Below are 21,222 nucleotides of genomic sequence, written 5' to 3'. Positions count from 1 at the left end.
GCACACAAGAAGATTGAGATGTATAATAGAAGCTGAAGCTACTATTAGGAAAGATAATGATGCATTAGACATGCCAACCTAGCATGGATTTGCCAAGCTAAACCATGCATTGAACAGAATAGTGACCACATTTAGCTACTGTTTTGAAGAAACATTTGCAGCTTTATCAAGTAATTTTGATACTTAATAATTTTTTAGAAAAAACAAAAAAGTGTGTATTTTTAAAATCTTTTTATTCATTTTTTTCTGTTATTTATAAGTTTTCTATTTATTTTCATTTACGTTATGTTGTTTAAACATTGATGAAAGTTGTTCTATTTAAATCGTATCACTTTTCGATCCAGTTTGTATTTTATTTTTAATTAAAGTTGAACTTCTCAAATTTGTGTCTAAAAGACGTTATTTAATTATAATTAAGTCCCCTACAAAGTTAACTTGACATTTTTATTTTTTAATGGTAAATTAACAAAACTATTTTATTCCAAATCTAAAAAAGAGTATTTTATAGTAAAAATATTTTATGTTTTACCCTATTTTTCTTAAAACCTAAGTGTGATAGAGGTCTGGGACCACTTTCGTTTCATTCAATTTCTTAGATCAAAAACCATAAGGAAGCACAACATCTACCCCTTCATTTGTATGTAAGAATTCTACTACAGTTTAATCTCACAGAGGGGGCATAAAGTTAAATGTTTCCCAAGCCAAAACTCACGAACCATTTTCTGACCTATGTTTATATGAACTTTTTTTCTTATTTTCGACTATATAATCATCTCCCCAGAAATTGCCTTGCAATTTAGAGTCACATGTATATATATATATATATATATATATAGTGAACATGATTTTAAATTCAGTGCAGTGGAAGTGATCGTAGTACTTTAAAGAAATATGGTATATAAATTTTTAATTATATTTTTCTCTAACTTATTTCACATTTAATTCATTATGGTGTCAAATTGAATGTTTCTCAGGAATGTATTCACCTACTTCTGGCACAATACTTAAACACATATCAGATACAAAATGTATAAATATCTTTGATAATATGGATGAATTTAGACAAGATTTGGGATTGTGCCCACAACATAACATGCTTTTTCCATACTTTAGTGTAATTGAACATCTTCTTTTCTTTGGAATGGTATGTTTTATATTTTAATGTAAGATTTGTATTGTAATTTAGTCTAATGTTAATCATTTTATTGTTATACATAACTGGTTTATCAGGCCTTGTTATGAAAAATTATAAATTTTATTAGCACAAGTTACTACCTTTAAGGTTTTTTAAGTTTAGGCAATGAATAAGTATTTCTTTTAAAAAGAAAGAAAAGTTTCAGTAAAAGAAATAAATTTGAGTAATCATTTTTGTAGGAAAAGAACAATTTTGCTTTACTCGAATTTTCAGCAGTTTGTTTTTTTAATTTATTTAATTTATTAATGTTTAATGACCTAAAAATAATTAACTGATTACTGTTACTAGGTGTTAAATCAGCGTTTCCCAAACTGTGCACTGTAGCGCCCCAGGGAACCACGGCCTTCTTTACATGGGTGCCATGAAATATTGTAAAAGCTTCCTAATTAATTGAACCAAGACATTTGTAATCATTAATTTATTGTTAATAAAGTAAAAAAATAATGGAAGATACAAGAGTTTTATTTATTTTTATCTCTTTACTTAGGGTAGGGCGCTATGGAAATATTTTAATTGAAAAAGGGTATCGCTACTTGAAAAAGGGTGCTGCGACTCGGAAATGTTTGGGAACCACTGAGTTAAATGAATAGATTAGAGTGAAAAATATCAAGCTTGATTATTGTTTTTAATCCAGAACTTTCTGTATGAAAAGTAGAAATGTAGATGTAGAAAGTACCTTAATGTAGATTTTTTATCAAGTTACAGTATTGGCAAAGAATGAGCCACAGTTTTTGTATAAAAAAATTGGCTTATAAAAATTAAGATGCTGTTTATATGCAAAATAAATATATTAAAATATAAATATAAAATATAAATATCATTAAATATATTAAATATTTAATGATATGAATTGATGATGGATCATAGCATTAACAATTCACAGAAAATATATAATGCTAGCCTGGGAAAATTTAAAATGCATCCTGCTTCTATTTTTGTAATTTTCTTATTGTTTACCATTTTGTAGAGCATGGAACTTTGCCAGATCATTTTTAACTTCATTGGTTTAACTATTGGTTCACCAGCTTCATTGAGATTTATGTTTAAGTTCATTAATCATTTTTAACTTCATTGGTATAATTTCATTACTGAATTTAATTCATTGATATAAAGCGTAGATTTCTATATTTTTCCAAATCATTTATTTCCATAGGTTCTGAATTTTTCCAAGATTATTTATTTCCTGAATATATCTTTTACCTTTACAGTGACTAATACTTTAATAACTAAATAAAAATCTTACTGGAATTTATAAAAAATGAACTTAAGTGCTATAAGACACTTTCAATGTCTTATGGAAATTTCACTGGTACATATGTGAAACAATAAGCGATTTTCATTGTATAGGTTACGTACTCTAGCAGCTTATTATGCAATTGGTACATTATTAAGAAAATAAGCAGCTTCAAAGAGGGTCAAAATTATTTGTGTACTATATAACTTCATATTTAAAATAAAAATTAAATTAAATTTACAATTACTAGTTTAAACCAATAGTTTTAAATTAAATTTAATACACCAGTTTGCTAGAAATTGTTATCATGAATCTATTTTATTTTATAAAATTTTAATGTAAATGTATCTATTTAAAAATAATTTAGAAACCTATAAACTTTACAACTGTCAAAAAAATTAATTGTTCATTGTAATCTTAATTACTACTGAACCAGGCTCATTAAATAATAGATGTTTCCTGTATAGATTTCTGTGTACCAAAAGATCAATAAATAAAGGTCATTTATATATTTGAAAAAATAGAAGTGTTTTTTTTTTTTTTATCACTATGATTATTATTTGGAGATATAAAAAGGTGCATTGTGAGAAACTTTATCGCCAAGCAATTTCAGTGTATGTGTTGTAGATAAAATCCTCTGTAAAAATGTAATAAAATGGTTACATTTATTTTCTCTATAAAAGAAGATCAACCTGGCAGTCTAGACTGCTAGATCAACTGTTCAAAAAGAATTTCCATTATAATAACATCATTTGTTTATTTCAAGAATGTAAGCTCTGTGTGAACCATGAAAGGGCAGTTTGTTCTGATAAGATTTCTTGTTTTTAGTATTGGATTTTCTAGTAAAACTAGTTGAATTCATTCACAGATGTTAAAACAGTTTGGTAAAAAGAGTATTAATCATACAGATTTTTATAAATGGATTGAACAGTTAAATCAAGTAGAATAAGTATTACTGATTTTTATCATAGTAGAAGACCAGTGAAAGACTGAGTTGTGGAATTGCATTAATGATCTTATTTTCAAAGACAGATGTGTAAAAATTTGGGAAATTGCTGAAATATGTGTAGTGTGAGTATTGCCACTTCACAATAAGTAGCTCTACTGTAAAACCTACTTAAGGTAATCATGATAAGCTAATGCACGATGATCTGATCTACTGTAAAACCTATTTAAGGTGGGTTCTGAGACATTTCCAAATCAGTTTGAGCTAGAATCCAAACATCAGAGTATAGAGTGGAAACATGAAAGTTCAATGCCTTAAAAAATTCAAAACCTACAAGTTAGCTGGCTAAGTGATTCTAACAGTTCTTTGAGGCTATAAAAGCCTAATTTATTGACATTTTTTGGAAGAGCAATTTATAATCAACTTTGAGTACTATTTTGAAATAGTAAAAAATAAAATGAAAACTGAAATAAGAAGAAACACCTTGTTACATGCACGCGCATGAGAAAAATAAAGAGAGAGACGGAGAGAGAGAAAGAAAGAAAAAGAGAGAGAGTGATGCAGATGCAGACAGTGCGTGTGCGTACATGCGCACATATGAACACATACAATATATACCCACAAACCACCTAATATGGAATATCAAGTAATATGGAGTATCACCTAATATGGAATATCAATCACAATTTGTTTGAATTATTTAATTAAATTGCATATTAAACAGATATCATAAATGTTAAAAATTAAAAATGTTAAAATAAAATGTGCACATAGTGTAATGGTTGTTACATTACTGTGATTTTTTAATGAAAATTATGTGTTTATTAATTGGTATAATAAATTCTGTAATTATACATATAATAAATATTACATCTCATTAAATTGTGTAATACATATAATATTTATTATTATTATTAAATGTTATTAAACTATTAATTGCTATAATAACTATAGCCTCATACATATAATAAATATAATACATAAATGTCAGTTTTTTTGGGATTGTCAACAGTTAATAAAATGATTTTCTTTATTTTGACAACGTATTGGGATAAATAAATAACCAATCTTTATTAATTTAATTATTAGTCTTAAACCGTTTATAGTTTTAACAGTATAGTTTTTACTAGTATATAATAGTAATGATTATTATTATAACTGAGAAGGGGTAGAAAGACTTCTCTCAAGTGCAAGTTATATTTTATTACTTATTAGATTGTTAGTTTTTATAAATAAAATATGTTTATAATAGTGAAGTGAACCTACATTACGATAGTTGTCACAAGCAGTGACAGTTTACAATGCAATAAAAATCTGATTTATTTTAAATTGACTTTATTTTTTGTTATAATATATATATATATATATATATATATATATATATATACGAGGGTTATTTTTTTTTCAAGGTCCGATCAGCTACAAAATTAAAACCACAGTGAAAATAAAAAAATTTTTGTTTGTAACAAGTACTTACATAGTTACGCTGTTTCTCTACCTATTCGTCACTCCGATTTAGACATTTGTCGTAGCGTGGTACCAACTTTCCAATACCCTCATAATAGAACGAAGCCGCCTGTGTTTTCAGCCATGTTTTTACGCTGGTGATCAAACACTTCCCATGAAAAATGCTGCAGGAGCTTCTTTCTTACAGCTGCAGTGTGCGGTCGAGCATTGGCATGGAGAAAGACAATGCCTGATGACACCATTCCTCTCTGCTTATTCTGAATTGCCCTTCGTAGACGTTGAAGAGTCACGCAGTATGAGGCTGCAGTGATGGTCGTGCTACGTTCCTTCATTGGAGTAGTGCAAAAATCTCCTTCATTGGGGTAGTGCTGGAGAAACATTAGGGAGGCGTCCATTCTCATTGTTTTGTGATGGTCGAACAGCATCTTGGGAACCCATCTCGCACACAGTTTGCGGTACTGAAGTCTCTCACTCACAATGGTGTAGAGAGCTGACCTTGAAATTTCAGGAAACGAATCACTCAATACAGAAATTGTGAACTGACGATTTTCTCGAATTGCCTCATCCACTCGCTCAGCGAGATCATCGGTTGACACTCGCTTCCTTCCCTGACCGCCTGCATCATGAACATCTGTACGTCCTGATTAAAAGTCCTGCACCATTGCCACACTTTGCTGTCACTCATTGAAGTTTCACCATACACATTACCTATTCGTCGATGAATTTCAGCTGCAATACACCCCTCAGCCTGAAGAAATCGAATTACCGCATGCACTTGGCGAGAGATGTTATTGTTGTAGACATGTTTCCATGCTAGCTGCGTGTTCAGAACTAAACAAAGTGATGTGGCGTGATTGAAGGCCATACTAGAGACACTGCGCAACACATATGCGAAGGTTCATTCGATTTTTGCATGGGTTTTTATTTTGCGACCGATCGGACCTTGAAAAAAAATAACCCTCGTGTATATATATAGTATTTTTTTTACAGTTGTCCATGATAGAGATTTTATTTTTCCTTTTTTTATAGTTAAAAGGTCTTACCATTGATGAAGCAAGAAAAAGTGGACACCAATTATTACAGACACTAAATATATTAGAGAAATCAAATGTAAAAGTTGATCAGTTATCTGGTGGCATGAAACGTAAATTATCTTTGGCAATATCCCTTATTGCTGAACCCAAGGTAAGGAACACTTTTTTGTGTAAGTGCATTCTTTGTTTCTTAAAGTGTAAGGCATTAGGTTATTGCCTGTAAGTTATTGTCTGTGTTTTATGTGAAGCACTTGGATTTTTAAAGTATTTTTTTGTTTCTGTCTAGTTAGCATAAGAGATTTTCATTATTTTTATAATTATTTTATGAGTTTCCTTGAGTTAAAAATTAATTATGCTAAAAGTTTTTTTTTTGTGAATTTTTTTCTCTTTCTACATGGTTTACTAAACCCTTCATTACTCTGTTTTAAGCACTTTCCTTAATTTCTTTACAACTTTTTACAGTTTTATTTTCCATAAGCATCTCAGTAATTTGTCTTCCTCTCCTTTCCATTTTTCTGTTTGTGATGCTTTGTTGAAGATTTTTGGATAGGGTATGTCGTAACCATGATTTTTTCCTATCTTAATTCTGCTCTTTTATTTCTTTCTATATTTTATTTCACATTTTTTTCTATTCTTTTGTTTAATTACCATTTTAAAATAATTCAAGTATTTTATCTTCTTTCATCTGGCTGTACACGATTCAGATCAATATGTTATCACATACCACACAAAGCAGCTGGAAACTCTTTTTGTAAATTCAGAGTCCTTTACCAAGAAACTTGACTAGTAAAAGCTATGTTTATTTTATTCTTAACATTTTTCTCACTCTTTGTCATTAACTGCCATTCCTCTAATTCTTCAGCACTGGTCTCTAGTGTTTGAAGAATCAAGTAAATATAAAAACTTCTTATAAACTGCCTTTTTTCCCATCTTAGACAGTAGATATTATTAATATATTAACAGTAATATATAGATACTCTTTAAATTAATTTTTTATTTTTATCAAATTAAATTTTTTTTTTAGGTTCTTGTGTTGGATGAACCAACATCAGGAATGGATCCTGAATCAAGAAGGGAAATGTGGGATATTCTTTTGGTGAGTGTATGCTATTACTTTTGATGATGTTTAGATTTTAATTTTTGAAAAATAAATTTACTTGTGTATTTTTAGGTGAGGATTTCATTAATAGAAATTTTAATTGTGTTCTTTCTTTTCGTTTTTTTTTTTAATTGATGAATTAATTCACCACAGAATAAATATAAAGCAGGTTGTTCATGGGAATGTGAAAATGTAATTTTGTAGCACGTGAAAAATGTCATGCCAAAAGTAGATTTAATGGGGAATTGCAAAATATCATTAATTTTTTGCATTATCAAGTATCATTCTGAGGAATAGTGTGAAATAAAATTGAAAGTAAATGTTTCTTATTGACTAGTAAATGAATTTGGATTGATGGAAGTGTTTTATTTTTTGAATTTTGCTGATTTAAAATACTGATTTAGAAATAGTTTATTATATGGCAGTATGTTAAATGTGAAAAAATATATCTCTTTGAAAGTGATAAGTAAGAAGAAAAGCAGTCAGCGAATGAAGAGGTGTTGGAAGTAAGGTTCTTGCATTGCTCATACTTGCATTATTTTTATGGATTTAGCTGTTTTCCATCATAGATTTAACACTTTCTCATAAATGGCATCCTTATTCTATTCATGCAAGATTGCTGCTAACATTTTGTCATAATTTTTCTTTTGCGGTTGACATATATACTATTGATTAAAATATATCTTTTTATTCAATAAAAAATGATTTATAATTATATTTTATAATTTATAATGACAAATTTTGTTACTTTTTTCATTTATTAACTTTGTAATGTTTGTAGTTTTATTCTTTTAAAATTTTAGCCCATTTTCCTACCCAAAAAATTAGAATCTACCTTTAAAACTTTCTACACATCTTTCAAACAGGTTCTAACATTTATTATTTATACAGGTTGATTCAGAAGGAAAGATTTCAGTTCCCTTTGTGAAATGAGATCATAATGAAATTTTTAAGGTGTTGTATAGGGGGTAAACTTGATGGTTTCTTGTGTTTTTTGACCTGAAAAATTGATTAAAATGGGTTTCAGAACTAATCTCCCATATTTTTCATGATATCCAACATAAAACACAAAACTTTTGTGATGAAAAATACGTTTTTTTTTTTTAGGTTTGAAGTACAATAACTTTGTTAAGAGACTAATAAATTTTTTAATTTTGTTATCAAAACTAGAAAGTTTAATTCTGAGAAAATTGCAAAAAAAGTCAATGAAAACAAAAAAAAAGTAACTTTTGTTTTTAAAAATAAAACTTACAGAAAAATGTTATGAATTTGTAAAAACTAAAAACAGCGGTTTTTAGTACATCAATTTAGACCTTTGAAAATTAAAATACTTTTAATTCACACGTGTTCACACGTTCATCACACGTGTCTACTTTTTGCATGTATACTTTGCATTTCTTCTATCCTCATAAACAATAATCTAAGGGAGTATGATTCATTGTTCTAGGTGGCCCATTTACCAGCCCTCTATGTCCAATCCATTTACCAGCAAATTTTTCATCTAGAAAAAACCATATAGAATAGAGTAGTTTCGTGTTACTTCATTAGTGAAATATGTATATGTTTCATAAAGTTGATAGTACATTTCAATTCGTTTCGCCAATGAGAAATTTTCAAGCACTGTAAGAAATTCATTATTTAAAAATATTTGATAATTTCTCCCTGTGACATGTTGATCTAGTTTGAAAGGGCCTATTAATTTGTTGTTGATCATATGACACCAAACACTGGAAATCGTTGCTGGAAATTTGATTAAACTGCAGCATGTGGATTTCTTCTTCAGACCACCAGAGTGAGAATTCTTTGCGTTGTTTATGCCATTACGGGTAAAAGGAGTTTTGTCCAGAAATAGTATGAACAAAATTAGTTGGTAATTATTGGTAACCCATTTACAAAAGTACAGTTGTCTGGCGTGATTACCTAGCTGTTGGGGTTAAACTTTCTGAACATGATAAGAATGCAGTCTGTGAGCATGTAATGTCCTACAAACTGTACTTTGTGGATTGTTGAGTAGTATAGAAATTCTTCGCGTGTTTATTATAGGATTAAGCTATACCACGTGAAGATTGTTTTCTCTTTCATCAGCATCATCCAATTGACTTTTATACATGAGTGCTGGGACGTGTACCATTCTCACAAAGATTATAAAAAATTCTACAAAATACATTACGTTTTGGAACTATTCATTCGGGAAACATCAGTATTCTTCCATTGCAGCTAGAGCACTTCCTTTAAAAAAAATGAAAGACCACTTTCAAATAAAATCTTTGAGTTTTTCAAATTTTGCTATATACAATATTGAGTGATGGAAATGCTAAAGTTTTTAATCATTTGAAAGGATTAAATGTATATATATGGAAAAAGTGTAATTTAAGAAAAGGAAGAGTGTGTAAACCTGTGGCAAAGCGATTACGTATAGTACTACATAACATAGTTAAAAGTAGTCAAGCTAAGAAAATCATAACTTATAATCATAACTTATGGAAGTTTAAAAGAATCCACAGTAATAAAGCTGACATAACTTGTGGCACAAAAGTTCCCTCATCCTATTTCTGAAGTTGTAACTTTGTTTTAAAAATGAAAAAAATCAGTTCTGTTGTTTGATTACATTTATTAAGATGTTTACATTTTGTGTCATTAAGTCGAGAAGATAATATTGGCCAAGTGACCACTGTCAGAGTTGATGCACATCTGGCTCATTTCACAACATGTATATACCATTTCTTTCCTTAAAATGTCAAGCGATAAATTTTCCACATCTTGTTGGATATTCTGCTTTAGGGCCGTCAGGGTTTGAGGCTTGTTTCTGTACCCCAAAAAGATAGACTTCAAAAACCCCCAAAGAAAGAAGTCTGGAGCTATCAAATTGAGCTATCTTGCAGGCCAATTCAAATCACCAAAATGAGAGATTGTGACCAGGAAATGCTGGCTTTAGAATATCCATTTTTACTTGTCCTGTGTGTGCGGTCGCACCATCTTGCCCAAACCACATGTTTCTCAAACCCAATTTGTCAATTTGTGGCAGCAAGAAGTCATTGTTTATGGTTCTGTAACGTGCACTAGTGACAGTCACAGTGTTACCAATGTCATTTTCAAAGAAGTAGGGGCCAGTGACTTTTTCTCCGTAAACACCATACCAAACAGTAACTTTGAGAGGATGTAATGGCTTTTCGTGAATTACACGCAGATTCTCAGTGCTCTAGAAATGAAAATTTTGCTTATTCACATATCCGCATAGGTGCAAATGTTGCTCATGATGATTTTGAGCAGAAAATTCTCATTTTCGCTGGCAAGGTTTAAGAGCGCTTGGCTAAACTACACACGAGCCTGGCAGTCTGCAGTCATTAACTGGTTTGTTGTTTGCATTTTGTATGTAACATCTGTAAGCATTACACCAAAATTCACTGTGTCTGTTGATGCCCAGTTGCATGGCGCATCGTCTGGTTGATGCTTGGGTGTCATTTTGGACATCTGCAGCCACAACAGTGATGTTCTTGGCCATGCAGATGCTATGTGGCCAACCATGTCTCCTACTGTCCCGCGTTGAGCCAGTTTCCTTGAGGCGAGTGGCTAGATATCACAGTGTTTGGCCAGTTGTTGCCCAGGAATTGACAAAATTCACGCTGAGCCAAAATCACTGATCCATTGTTTATCAAAAACATTGACACAGTTATTCCGTGGTCTTAGGCTCATCCATGTCTATTTTGGATCTGTGAAGAATAAAAATAAATTGATTAATACATAAATAACAACTATTTGTCAACATGAGACCATCTCACAATAGATTGATGACTTTTGTGCCATCCATTACTATCACAGTGCAATAATGAACAATGTAAACAGAGATGCTGAACCAATGAGGCAGTCTGTTCTGGTAAGTCTGCATAATTGTTGCTCAACTGATAAAGAACCCAAAACATAAAAATGTCCTGTTTATGAAAGTAGTATATGTGTTTATAACAGAGCTCTTGGTATAGGTTAAACCCCTGGTAGTCATAATGAACATATACATACACCTATAAATTCAGTTTTATAAAAACTTGCTCCTATATGTGTGGGATGTAAAGATAAAAATTTATTGGAATGATACTTGAAAGGAAGAATGCAAAATGCAAATGAAAGTTTGCACAGCCAAATTTGGAGTGTTTGTGACAAAACAAAAGTGTGTCACGATGGTTAGTGGAAACAGCTGTAGCAGAAGGTTAAGTAATTTCAATTTTGGCTAGTGAGCTATGATTTCAAATATGAAGAAGACAGGAGTTTTACCAGGCCATAAAACAGCAAATCTGGCTACGAGAAAGGATGAAAATAGGAAAGACAAGATATTAAGAAGTAGAATGAATGAATATATACAGAAAAGAAAAATAATGAGGCTGAGGAATTCAAAAGAAGATGAAGAGGAAAAAGAAAAGCGAGAACCTGCCTTTGGAGCTGGGAAATTCTAGGAAAAGCAATATTAGTCCAATCACTCTAAATAATAAATAAATTTAATGTTTTTCCCATTTTTTCCCACTTTTCCTTTTTCTTAATACTGTAGTATTAAGTATTCAAAGTATTTATCTATGTTTTTAAAAAAATATTTAAAGTTCTGTCAAGTGGTTGATTTTCACTTACTCATAAAAACATTTGTAAAACCTCATGTATTTTTTCAAATGGACAATCGATACTACAGTTTGTAGTTCAAACGTTTTTCGTTTATTTAAAGCTAATTGTTGATTGGTTGTTGATTGTTGGTTGATTGGTTTAGAAGTGTCCAAGTTACGGTCTAAAAACATGTGTAATTTCATCCCCAACCCTAACTGTAAGTGCGTCTCAGGAATATATGCCCTTTTTTTAAAAAGAGTAATTAGTAATGTTAGGTAGCATATGTCAGGAAAAGGAGAAATTTATAATGTAAGAGGGAAAACAAAAGTTTTTCAAGTTTTTCAAATTTTTTAAAACTGCTTAAAAATAAAACTGTTTAAAGAAAGATTTTGAACAAACATAGCAAACTTCAATAACATTACTAAAGTAACAATCATTATAAAGACAAAGCGGAACAAAATATCTAGAAGTTATTGTATTATGTTGTCTTAACTGTTAAATTAGGAAACTAAATAAACGGAAAATGAGTTTTGGAAATGTCAAACATATTTTTATTAGGACATTATGTTGTCAATAGGACTGAGTATTTTATTTGTGATGTAAGGAATGGAAAAATATATCAAATAAGAAAAAATATATACATTATACACATTAATGATTTAAGACAAAAATAACAATTTGAGATTATTTTGACATTATAATATAATTTCATATTTAATTTTTTTCATACCTGTTGTCCCCCTACTTATTTTATCTCTTGAAAATATTTGGAACCATGGTGAAGGGCAAGCAATTTTTCATATCATTAATTCAATGTTTCATTAATTTAAAGAGCTTAAAAGTTTTTACATTTTGCTAGGAAGAAGAGGAGACATCAAAGTTAGTATAAGTGTTCTACAATCTGTTCAATTTTTATTCCAGATTCCTCTCTAATTTCCTATTCTATTTTCAACAGCTAATGAATAGAGGTAGTTATCTTATCCTTTTTGGTGTTAAATTTTCTTTATTAATTTATTTTAACTTCTGATTGCTCCATTTTTCATTGTTTAATGTCATTTGGACTTCTGATAATTTGGTCATGACATATTATGCTTATTTACAGAATGTAATTTATGTAGCCTGTACACAAAAAGACACATTATTATATTAAATGTGTTGGAATTTAATAATATTCAGTTGGCTTGTTTGTATTATTACAGAACATTCGTGAGGGTCGTACAATTATTATTACTACACATTTTATGGAGGAAGCTGATGTTCTTGGTGATCGTATTGCTATAATGGATCATGGCAAAGTTCGTTGCTATGGTACTTCAATGTTTTTGAAAAAGGTTTATGGTAAGTTTCAAGGTTTAGTAAATTGACTAATAAATATTTATAAAATTATGTTTTAAAAATGTGTTAATATGTATAACCTTAGTTTTTAATTAAATTTTGTATCCCTCAACATTGTGCTTTATAGATTGTGAATGTTGTTTAATTATCATTGTATTATTATTATTATTACTACTACTATAGTTTTGTGATCTCTTCTTTGTTATTTATGTGTTTTTCCATGTTTATTGTAAGGCCACATAAAATAAAGGTGCTGTAAGGTTGCTAGCACACATAGCTAGTAAAGTTTTTTTTACTCTGTAAACAATTTGTTGCTTAAAAGTGTTTCATTGACGTGTGCTGTTTTCTTCATTCTTAGAGAAAAAAAATATGGATTTGAAGAAATATGTGAATTACGAGGTCTATAAATAAAGTAATGAGACTGGTTCAGAAAAACGTTTTATTTATAATTCAATTACACATGAACTCTATCACCTTCAAAATAGTTCCCTTGGGAAGCCACACAACACTTCAGACGGTTTTCCCTCTCTTCATAGCAGTGTTGGAACTCAGAAACCAGAATATCCTTCAGATCGTCGGTTACATTTTTTTCAATGTTTTCAACTGTTCCAAAATGGTGTCCTTTGAGGTGTTTTTTTTTAATGTTCGGAACAGAAAAAAAGTCGCAGGGACTCAAGTCAGGTGAATAAGGCGGTTGAGAAACTACAGAAATGCTTTTCTTTGCTAAAAACTCATTAATTGAGAGTGTAGTGTGACAAGGTGAATTGTCATGGTGCAGCATCCAGTTGTTTTTGATGGCTGGTCCCACACAGGCAACTCTTTGCCGCAGTCTGCCCTGTAGGCAAAAACTCCTTATGGACAATGCCATTACTATCAAAGAAACAAATTAGCATGGTTTTGATTTTTGATTCTCTCATTTTTGCTTTTTTGGGATATGGTGAGTTTGAAGTATGCCACTCCTTGTTCTGGTGTTTTGTTACTGGGTCGTACTTAAATATCCAAGATTCATCGCCAGTAATAACATTTTTTTAGAAAATCAGGATTAATTTTGAAAAAGTTTCATTCACATCGAGTTTAACACAAAACTTTAGCACGGTTTTTAGCAACATTGTACAACGTTGCTCATAATTAGTATTACTCATTTTTGTAATGAACAAAAACTTGTTTCACGAAAAGTTTATTTACGTCTCAAGTTGGCAACAATAGACCAAAAATATTAGTACCTATATATATCAGCTGTTCATATAACCATATGTTTACTAGTAACTTTACATTGTTGTAACTTTGGCTGCAAAAAAAAAAACTAGTCTCATTACTTTATTTACAGACCTCGTATGTCATATTTTAATAGTAGATGTTTATTAATCAGTTTTTGACTGCGGATATTAAAGAAGGCTTTTCATATAATAATAAAAGTAACATTTTTCATTTAGCTCAAAAGCATTCCATATAGTAATTTACTGATCCTAAAGTTCAATATTAAATTGGCCCCCAACAAAGTTAGATTTGCTGTAACTGTTACAGCAAATAACTGTAGATTGCATTTATAACTTAGCAGTAACTGCTATTTAATTTAAGTTGCAGTTATATTTGATGTAATCTAAACTGTTTGTCTTCAGTTAGTGGTAACAAGTTATTGGTTTTAAATAGTATTATATTATTCTTAAATTGGGATCTATCAGTATATTTATGAATTGAGGAGATAATGTTTTTTTTTATTTGATTGTTTTTTTACAGGGGCTGGATACTTCATGACATTACTAACTAAACCACAAGCTGATTCAAATTTTATAACTGATATTGTTAGAAATTCTGTGCCAGGCAGTAAATTAAGATCACATCATCAAGGTCAGCTTGTCTACAATTTACCAACTGAAAGTTCTTCTGCTTTTGCTTCTCTTTTCTTTGAATTAGAAACAAGAAAATCAGAATTGTTTATTACTAGCATTGGTATTTCTTGCACTACAATGGAGGAAGTATTTCTAAAGTGAGTATTAAACTTATTTCTTTTAAAAAAATTTGTTCATGATGTATGTTTTAGTTTAGTGTTCCACCTACATTTAATACAATAAGAACCAGAGACTTAGTAAAAGTTATAAATACAAAAAAGAAAAACTGGATAGTATTTGATAAATAATTAGCATGCAGAGTTCTAAATATATATCTAAAAAAAAGGGAAAAAAAAATGTATATATTTTTATGGGTACAAATATTAGTTAGTCAGTGAAATGTTTGCAATTTGCAACCTCGCTGTGAGGATATTGAAATCCTACTAAAGGAAGAAAGTTCTTGGATGTGTGCCTGCAAGAAACTCACCTCTGTTCCCAGGATAAAGTGTCTTTTCACTGTTACATCAACAAGAGATGTGATCATCAAACTGAGGGTAGAGAACATAAAGTGTGGCATATTTGTCATGTGTATTCCACTGGCTACAGTTATCCCTGCAGTATCAGTGAAGGTATTAGTGAGGATGCTCTGTGTAATCTGTTATCACAGATTCCTTTGCCCTCCCTAATAATTAGTGATTTCAATGCCCGTCACTATTTGTGGGGCTCATCATCATGTTCTTTTCGAGGTACTGCAGTTGATCAATGGAGGCTGAACTTGGATCTCTGCTTATTGAACAATGGATCATCTACATTCATGTCATCTTCATCAGGGACATTTTTGTGCATCGATCTGTCCTTGTGTTCAGCATTCCTACTTCACGTCTTATCTGGCACATATCCAAAAACTTCTTTGCAAGTGATTGAAGATGAGTTATCTCATTCAGTAATAGTGATTTTCTTCAGTCAGCCATGCAAATGGCTAGTTGAGAAATCAGTTTGAATCAGGTACAAATATCCCTTTGGCCAATATGACAGGAATGGTAGTGTGTTCCATCAACTCACCATGTTTACAAACCAGATACTTGATAGTGCAAGGGAATCTATTCCTGTAACATCTGGAAAACCAAGGCAATCTGCTGTTCCTTGATGGGACGAAGACTACAGTTGTGCTGCAGTGAAGACTACAGAAGTATTCCTTGATGGGACGAAGAGTACAGGAGTACAAGACTTAACATTTCAACATTGTAAATTGGTGTGGGGAACATGTTTGGAAATCTGCGTACATTAATTTCCCTTCCATCATCATACTGTGATTGAGGTATGTGAGGGTTTATTATTTAATGAATTGTATAAGGTGTATGTTGCAGATAAAAAATGCCCCTTTGTTATTGGAGACTTGCAATTAAATTAAACATTCCTTTTTCTTTGATGAACTAAGGTATGCCTTGAATAATTCCTGTGACACTTCCTTGAAAATAATATGTCAAGCTCAGTATGTTATCACACCTCTCAGATACTGCATTATGACATCTTTGTCTATCTATACTAAAATATTTTCTGAGCAGGTTTTTCCAGTTTTTTCAAAAGCACTGGTGATTCCCATACTGAAACCTGGTTAAATGTAAATCGTGCCCTTCAAGTTATCGCCCTATATTTTTGACTAGTACCCTGTGCAAGATGATAGGATGAATGGTAAACTGTCGTCTGGTATGGTACCTTGAGAGAAAAATGTCTTAATTGCGTTTGAACAGTATAGTTTCTGCCTAGGTAGATTGCCTATCATTCTTGTAGTTGCCCTGGAATCTGTTATTCAAAATGTCTTTCTACTTTGCCTTTTTCTTGTATTTTTTTTTTTTTTAATGCAAAAGGTGTATGAAACTGCTTGGAGGAGAGGAATCCTAAATACACAGCTTGAATGGGGTATACAAAGGGAATCTCCTGGCCTTTATCCCAGGTTTCCTCATTATTCGGTCCTTTCATGTTTGAGTTAGAATGATCATATACAAAAATTTCACATAAGAAAATGGAATATCACAGGGAAGTTTCTTAAGTGTTAACTTGGTTGCCATAGTCGTATGTACTATAAAAAATTGTGTGTCAAATACTATAAAGACCCATGTAGGGTTATATATGTTCGTTATTTGTAGATGCATTTTTTCAATTTACATTGTATTTAGATCTTTAGCTACTTCTGAGAAGATCCTCCAAAACATAATAGCTCATTTAGAATTGTGTAAGACGACAAATGGTTTGATGAACAAATGATGCGGTAACACATTTAAAGGAGCTGAAGCCAAAAAGGATCTGATTGAGTATGTATGTTGCACTTCTACTGAGCTTTGGTCCATTCCTGCTTTGACTACGGGCATGTGGCTTATTCGTTCACACAAGTCGCGTTCTTTGAATGCTCAACGTAGTACATCATTCATTTGTCCATCTTGCTATAGGTGCATTTTGTTCAAGCCTCATGGTAGTCTACTAGTGGACAGTGATGAGCCATCTCTTTGGTATAGATGAAACCAAATGAAATGTTCCTGTATAGCTTGCATTAAAGTGCAACCAGCCATCTGACTTTTGATATGGTGTCTTCCAACCCAAATCTTAGTCAGTATCAGGAACAGCAGAGATCTGCTCCTTTACGGATCAGAGCTCATGCTTTTTCTTGTCTCTAAATATATAATTACTGTTCTTACTACCTCACCCAATTTATTATTTGGGGGGGTGGGGGGACAATTTTATTAATCCCCCTTGGTGGCCTTCTCTTGTAAATTATTGTTTTAATCTTTGTTGACATCTTAAAAAGTACATGAATCTGGTTATCTTATAAGAGAAAATTTATAATTTTGTAAATAACATGAATCCTGATGCTGTAGTTTATACAGATTGCTCTAAACTTGATAATTCTGTTGATTGTGCTTTAGTGATTGGCAATAGGATGTACATATTTAGTCTTCCCAGCATCGTCAGTGTTTTCATCGCATAGATGTTTGCTATTAATAAGATCTTAAATATAATTAGCTTAACATTTTGACTCGTACTTGTCTGTTCATATTCAATGAGTGGCTTGCAAGTGATTAGTGACACATGTACTCCAGACACTCTGTTGTATGTTAGATACAATCTATTATTTCTGAAATGACTCAGTATAACCCAAGTTTGAGCTTCTGCTGGATCCCCAGCCATGTTGGAATTTCAGGCAATGAGCATGCTGGTAATGCAGCAAAGAGGCTTGCTTCCAGCCTCTTTTCACTAATTGCGTTGTTTCAGATGATCTTGCCTGTTTTCTGAAGATGGTGGTTTGTGATGAGTGGCAAAGTGAATGGATTGCTACCATCAACAGTAAACTTAATCCAGTTAAAACTGGATTAAGTAGAGCTTTAAAACTGTAAAGCAGTAAAACTGTCACTGTAGAGCTTTTCATGCAGGAATAACCATCAAGAGGAGGTTATTATTTGTTGTTTACGAATAGGACACACTAGATTTGCTCATGGACATCCCACAACCCAGACCTATTCACCTATTTGTGTTTGCTGTGACTGACGACTAATAGAACGCGACATCCTTGTAGGTTGTGTCTGTTATGCAGCATTGTGTTGGAAATTTAAATTAGGTGCTAACATCTGAAATATTTTAGGGAACAATGTGATAATGTTATCGGTCTTACTGTTACTTAAAGCCATGCATCTGTATTCAAATATTTAATTATTATTATAATATGTTTTATCCATTTATGCTCGATGGTAATTTTACTGTTGTTTTAAGTTTGATTTTTAATATTGTATTTTATAGTGGTTTTATTTTACCTTTAACTTACATCATAGGCACTTTGTCTATGCTGTACTTTACATGGAATATTCCATTATCATATTGTGTGCTTTAATTGTTGATTTTTATTTGTTGTTCTATATTTGCATTATTTAATTTTTAAGTTTAGTGTAATTAACCTAAATTGTTTATGGTAGTAATATTATGTCTGGTCGCTGATAATGACATTTTGTTGTGCGTTCAAGAAAAAAAAACAAAAAGCAAAAAAAATATAATATATATTTATAATAGAATTTCTAATTTTAGTTTTTATAAGTGTTCTTATTAAAGCATTAGCATAACAAAATATCTCTTGCAGAGTAAATGTCATTAGTGCAGATTATTACAATCTTTATTTGTAATGTTCAGCAAATGGTGATCTCATTTGATTTCTCATTGATATTATGTTGAACAGTTAAGTTATTCGCTTTAATGCTTTTCTCTCATTACTCCTTGTTTATTAGTTTTTTTTTTAATATTTTCTCTTAGGGTCGGTGAAATATCTGAAATGGAGAAAAATGCAGAGACTGATAAATCTAGTAATAACTCGCATGAAAATCAGACATTCAACCGTTCTACAAGTACGGAGTGTAAGTAAATAAATACATGTTATATTAAAATAATTATTTATCAAGTATGTGCATTTATTAGCATAGTTATTTCTTTTTTTTTATTAAATGCATATTTTATTGCATGATATAAAGATTCTTTCATTAATTATTATCAGTCACACCAATTTGGCCAAATTTTTGCCACTATAATATTAAAGTTACAATTACCAATAACTAAGTAATTATTACCAATGTAATATAAAGTTAGACACTTTCTTTAAATGTCTGTCTGTTGAACTTGGCATAAGTTACGTGCCGTGCCGGTAACTGCAGTTTCAAAATAAAATCTTGTTTATTCTAAAAGTTGTAAAAGTAATTTTTTTTTAGTCTTTCTAGATGCTTTATTCATAAATTATTTATATTTCCAAATTATTGTCAAATTTTATTATTTGCCCATCTTAAGTTAATTACCACTGGACAGTAAGATTTTGTTGTCAGTGTTTTTGTTGCCCAGCTGTTTACTATTAATAAGGCCTTAAATATAATTAGCTCAACATATCGACAAGTACTTGTTTGTTCAGATTCCATGAGTATTTTGCAGCCAGTTAGTGACATGTACTCAACATGGACAACAGACACTCTGTTGTCTGAGATACAACTTTATTATTTCTGAAATGACTTGGCGAAACACAAGTGTGAGCTTCTGCTGGAACCCTGCCATATTGGAATTTCAGGCAATGGTAGTGCGGCAAAAGAAGCTGTTTGCAGCCTTTGACTAATCGTGATCTTTCAGATGATTTTTTTTGTTTTCATAAGAATAAGAAGGTGGCCTGTGATGCGTGGCAAAGTGAATGGATTGCCATAATCAACAATATATTTTGTCCAGTTAAGAAAACTGTGTCACCTTGAAGCTCTTTATGCAGGAATAACCGTCGAGAGTATGTTATTGTTTGCCATTTACGAATAGGGCACACTAAACTTACTCATGGATATCTCATGAATCAAACTGATGCATTCACTTGTGTTTGCTGTGACTGCCCACTAAGAGATCACCATCCTTGTGGCTGTGTCTGTTATGCAGCATTGTGGTGTTGGAAGTTTAAACTTGGAGCTAACATCTGAAATATCTTGGGCAACAGTGTATCAATGCTCTCTGATGTCTTACGATTTCTTGAGTTTGTGCATCTGGATTCAAATATTTGATTAAAACTAATATGTTTTTGCCTTTTGACATATGGAAATTTTGTTGTTTTAGATTAAATTCTTAATATTGCTTTTATTTCGTTCGGTTTTATTTCACACTTAGCATACTGTATAGGCATTTTACATCTGTTTAATTTTTAAGGTAAATTTCAATTTTTAGCTATTCACCATAGTAATTTTTTGTTGTGTAAAGGAATGTTATAGTTGAATCTTGTAGAATTTTTGATGGTGATTTCAATGTGTTTCTTTCTATCTGGCAAAAATTGTTTGTAATTACCATTTTTTTTTTGTTGTAAGAAAAGGATTGTGATGGTAATATAACAGTATTGTACATGCAATTTCTACATGCTTAAAATCTGCCTCTTTTTGTTTTTCTGATGTAGTTTGCTGTAGGTACATTAATCTTGAGATTCCAGCAGTAGTCAGCTAGCATTCTTGGGTTCCATTTTCCCAGGTAGGTTGTTTCTATGGACTTCCTGGTGTAAGTCTTCTCCATGTTCATCACTCACAGCCTTGAGATTGATAAGGAAAAATCCAAATTGAGGATCTAAGAAGTGGACCTTTAGTGACATTACATCCAAGTGCTTTATAGTTTTTTAAGAAGCTCAGTTATAAGTTCTTTATAGTCATCTACCATAGGATTTTGAAGGAATTTATTTACAACTTTTTTTAAAAACTTTTCATGCTCAGTCATTCAAACTATCTTCAAATTCAATTCATTCATTAGTTTTCTTATTTGTGGTCCGACAAATATATCTTCCTTTATCTTAGCATCAATTATATTAAGGAACTTGTTTTTTACAAAGTGAAATCCAATCCCATCAAGATCCATTGCTTTAATGAAATTTTTCATTAAATCTTGCTTAATGTGTAGTGGTGAAAGGTAAAGTTTTTCAGGTTTTTCTAGTGCTACATTCAAAATGTTCTCTCCTACAGTCACT

At 31.2% G+C, this 21,222-nt stretch overlaps 1 protein-coding gene across 2 annotated transcripts in view; it reads left to right on the top strand.

The window, feature by feature from the left end:
* Positions 1-21,222, top strand: part of LOC142322045 (phospholipid-transporting ATPase ABCA3-like) — a 186,324-nt gene that overhangs the window by 74,091 nt on the left and 91,011 nt on the right. For both annotated transcript variants that reach the window (XM_075360660.1, XM_075360659.1), the window contains exons 10-15: positions 975-1,144; positions 5,872-6,027; positions 6,901-6,972; positions 12,759-12,897; positions 14,632-14,881; positions 19,017-19,117. In XM_075360660.1, coding sequence (XP_075216775.1) covers positions 975-1,144; positions 5,872-6,027; positions 6,901-6,972; positions 12,759-12,897; positions 14,632-14,881; positions 19,017-19,117 — 888 coding nt within the window. The remainder of the gene's footprint in view (positions 1-974; positions 1,145-5,871; positions 6,028-6,900; positions 6,973-12,758; positions 12,898-14,631; positions 14,882-19,016; positions 19,118-21,222) is intronic.

This window comes from Lycorma delicatula, chromosome 3, assembly GCF_047948215.1.
Source record: "Lycorma delicatula isolate Av1 chromosome 3, ASM4794821v1, whole genome shotgun sequence".
Lineage (NCBI taxonomy): Eukaryota > Metazoa > Arthropoda > Insecta > Hemiptera > Fulgoridae > Lycorma > Lycorma delicatula.
Note: the sequence above shows the minus strand (reverse complement) of the source record. Positions and strands in the feature narration are given on the sequence as shown.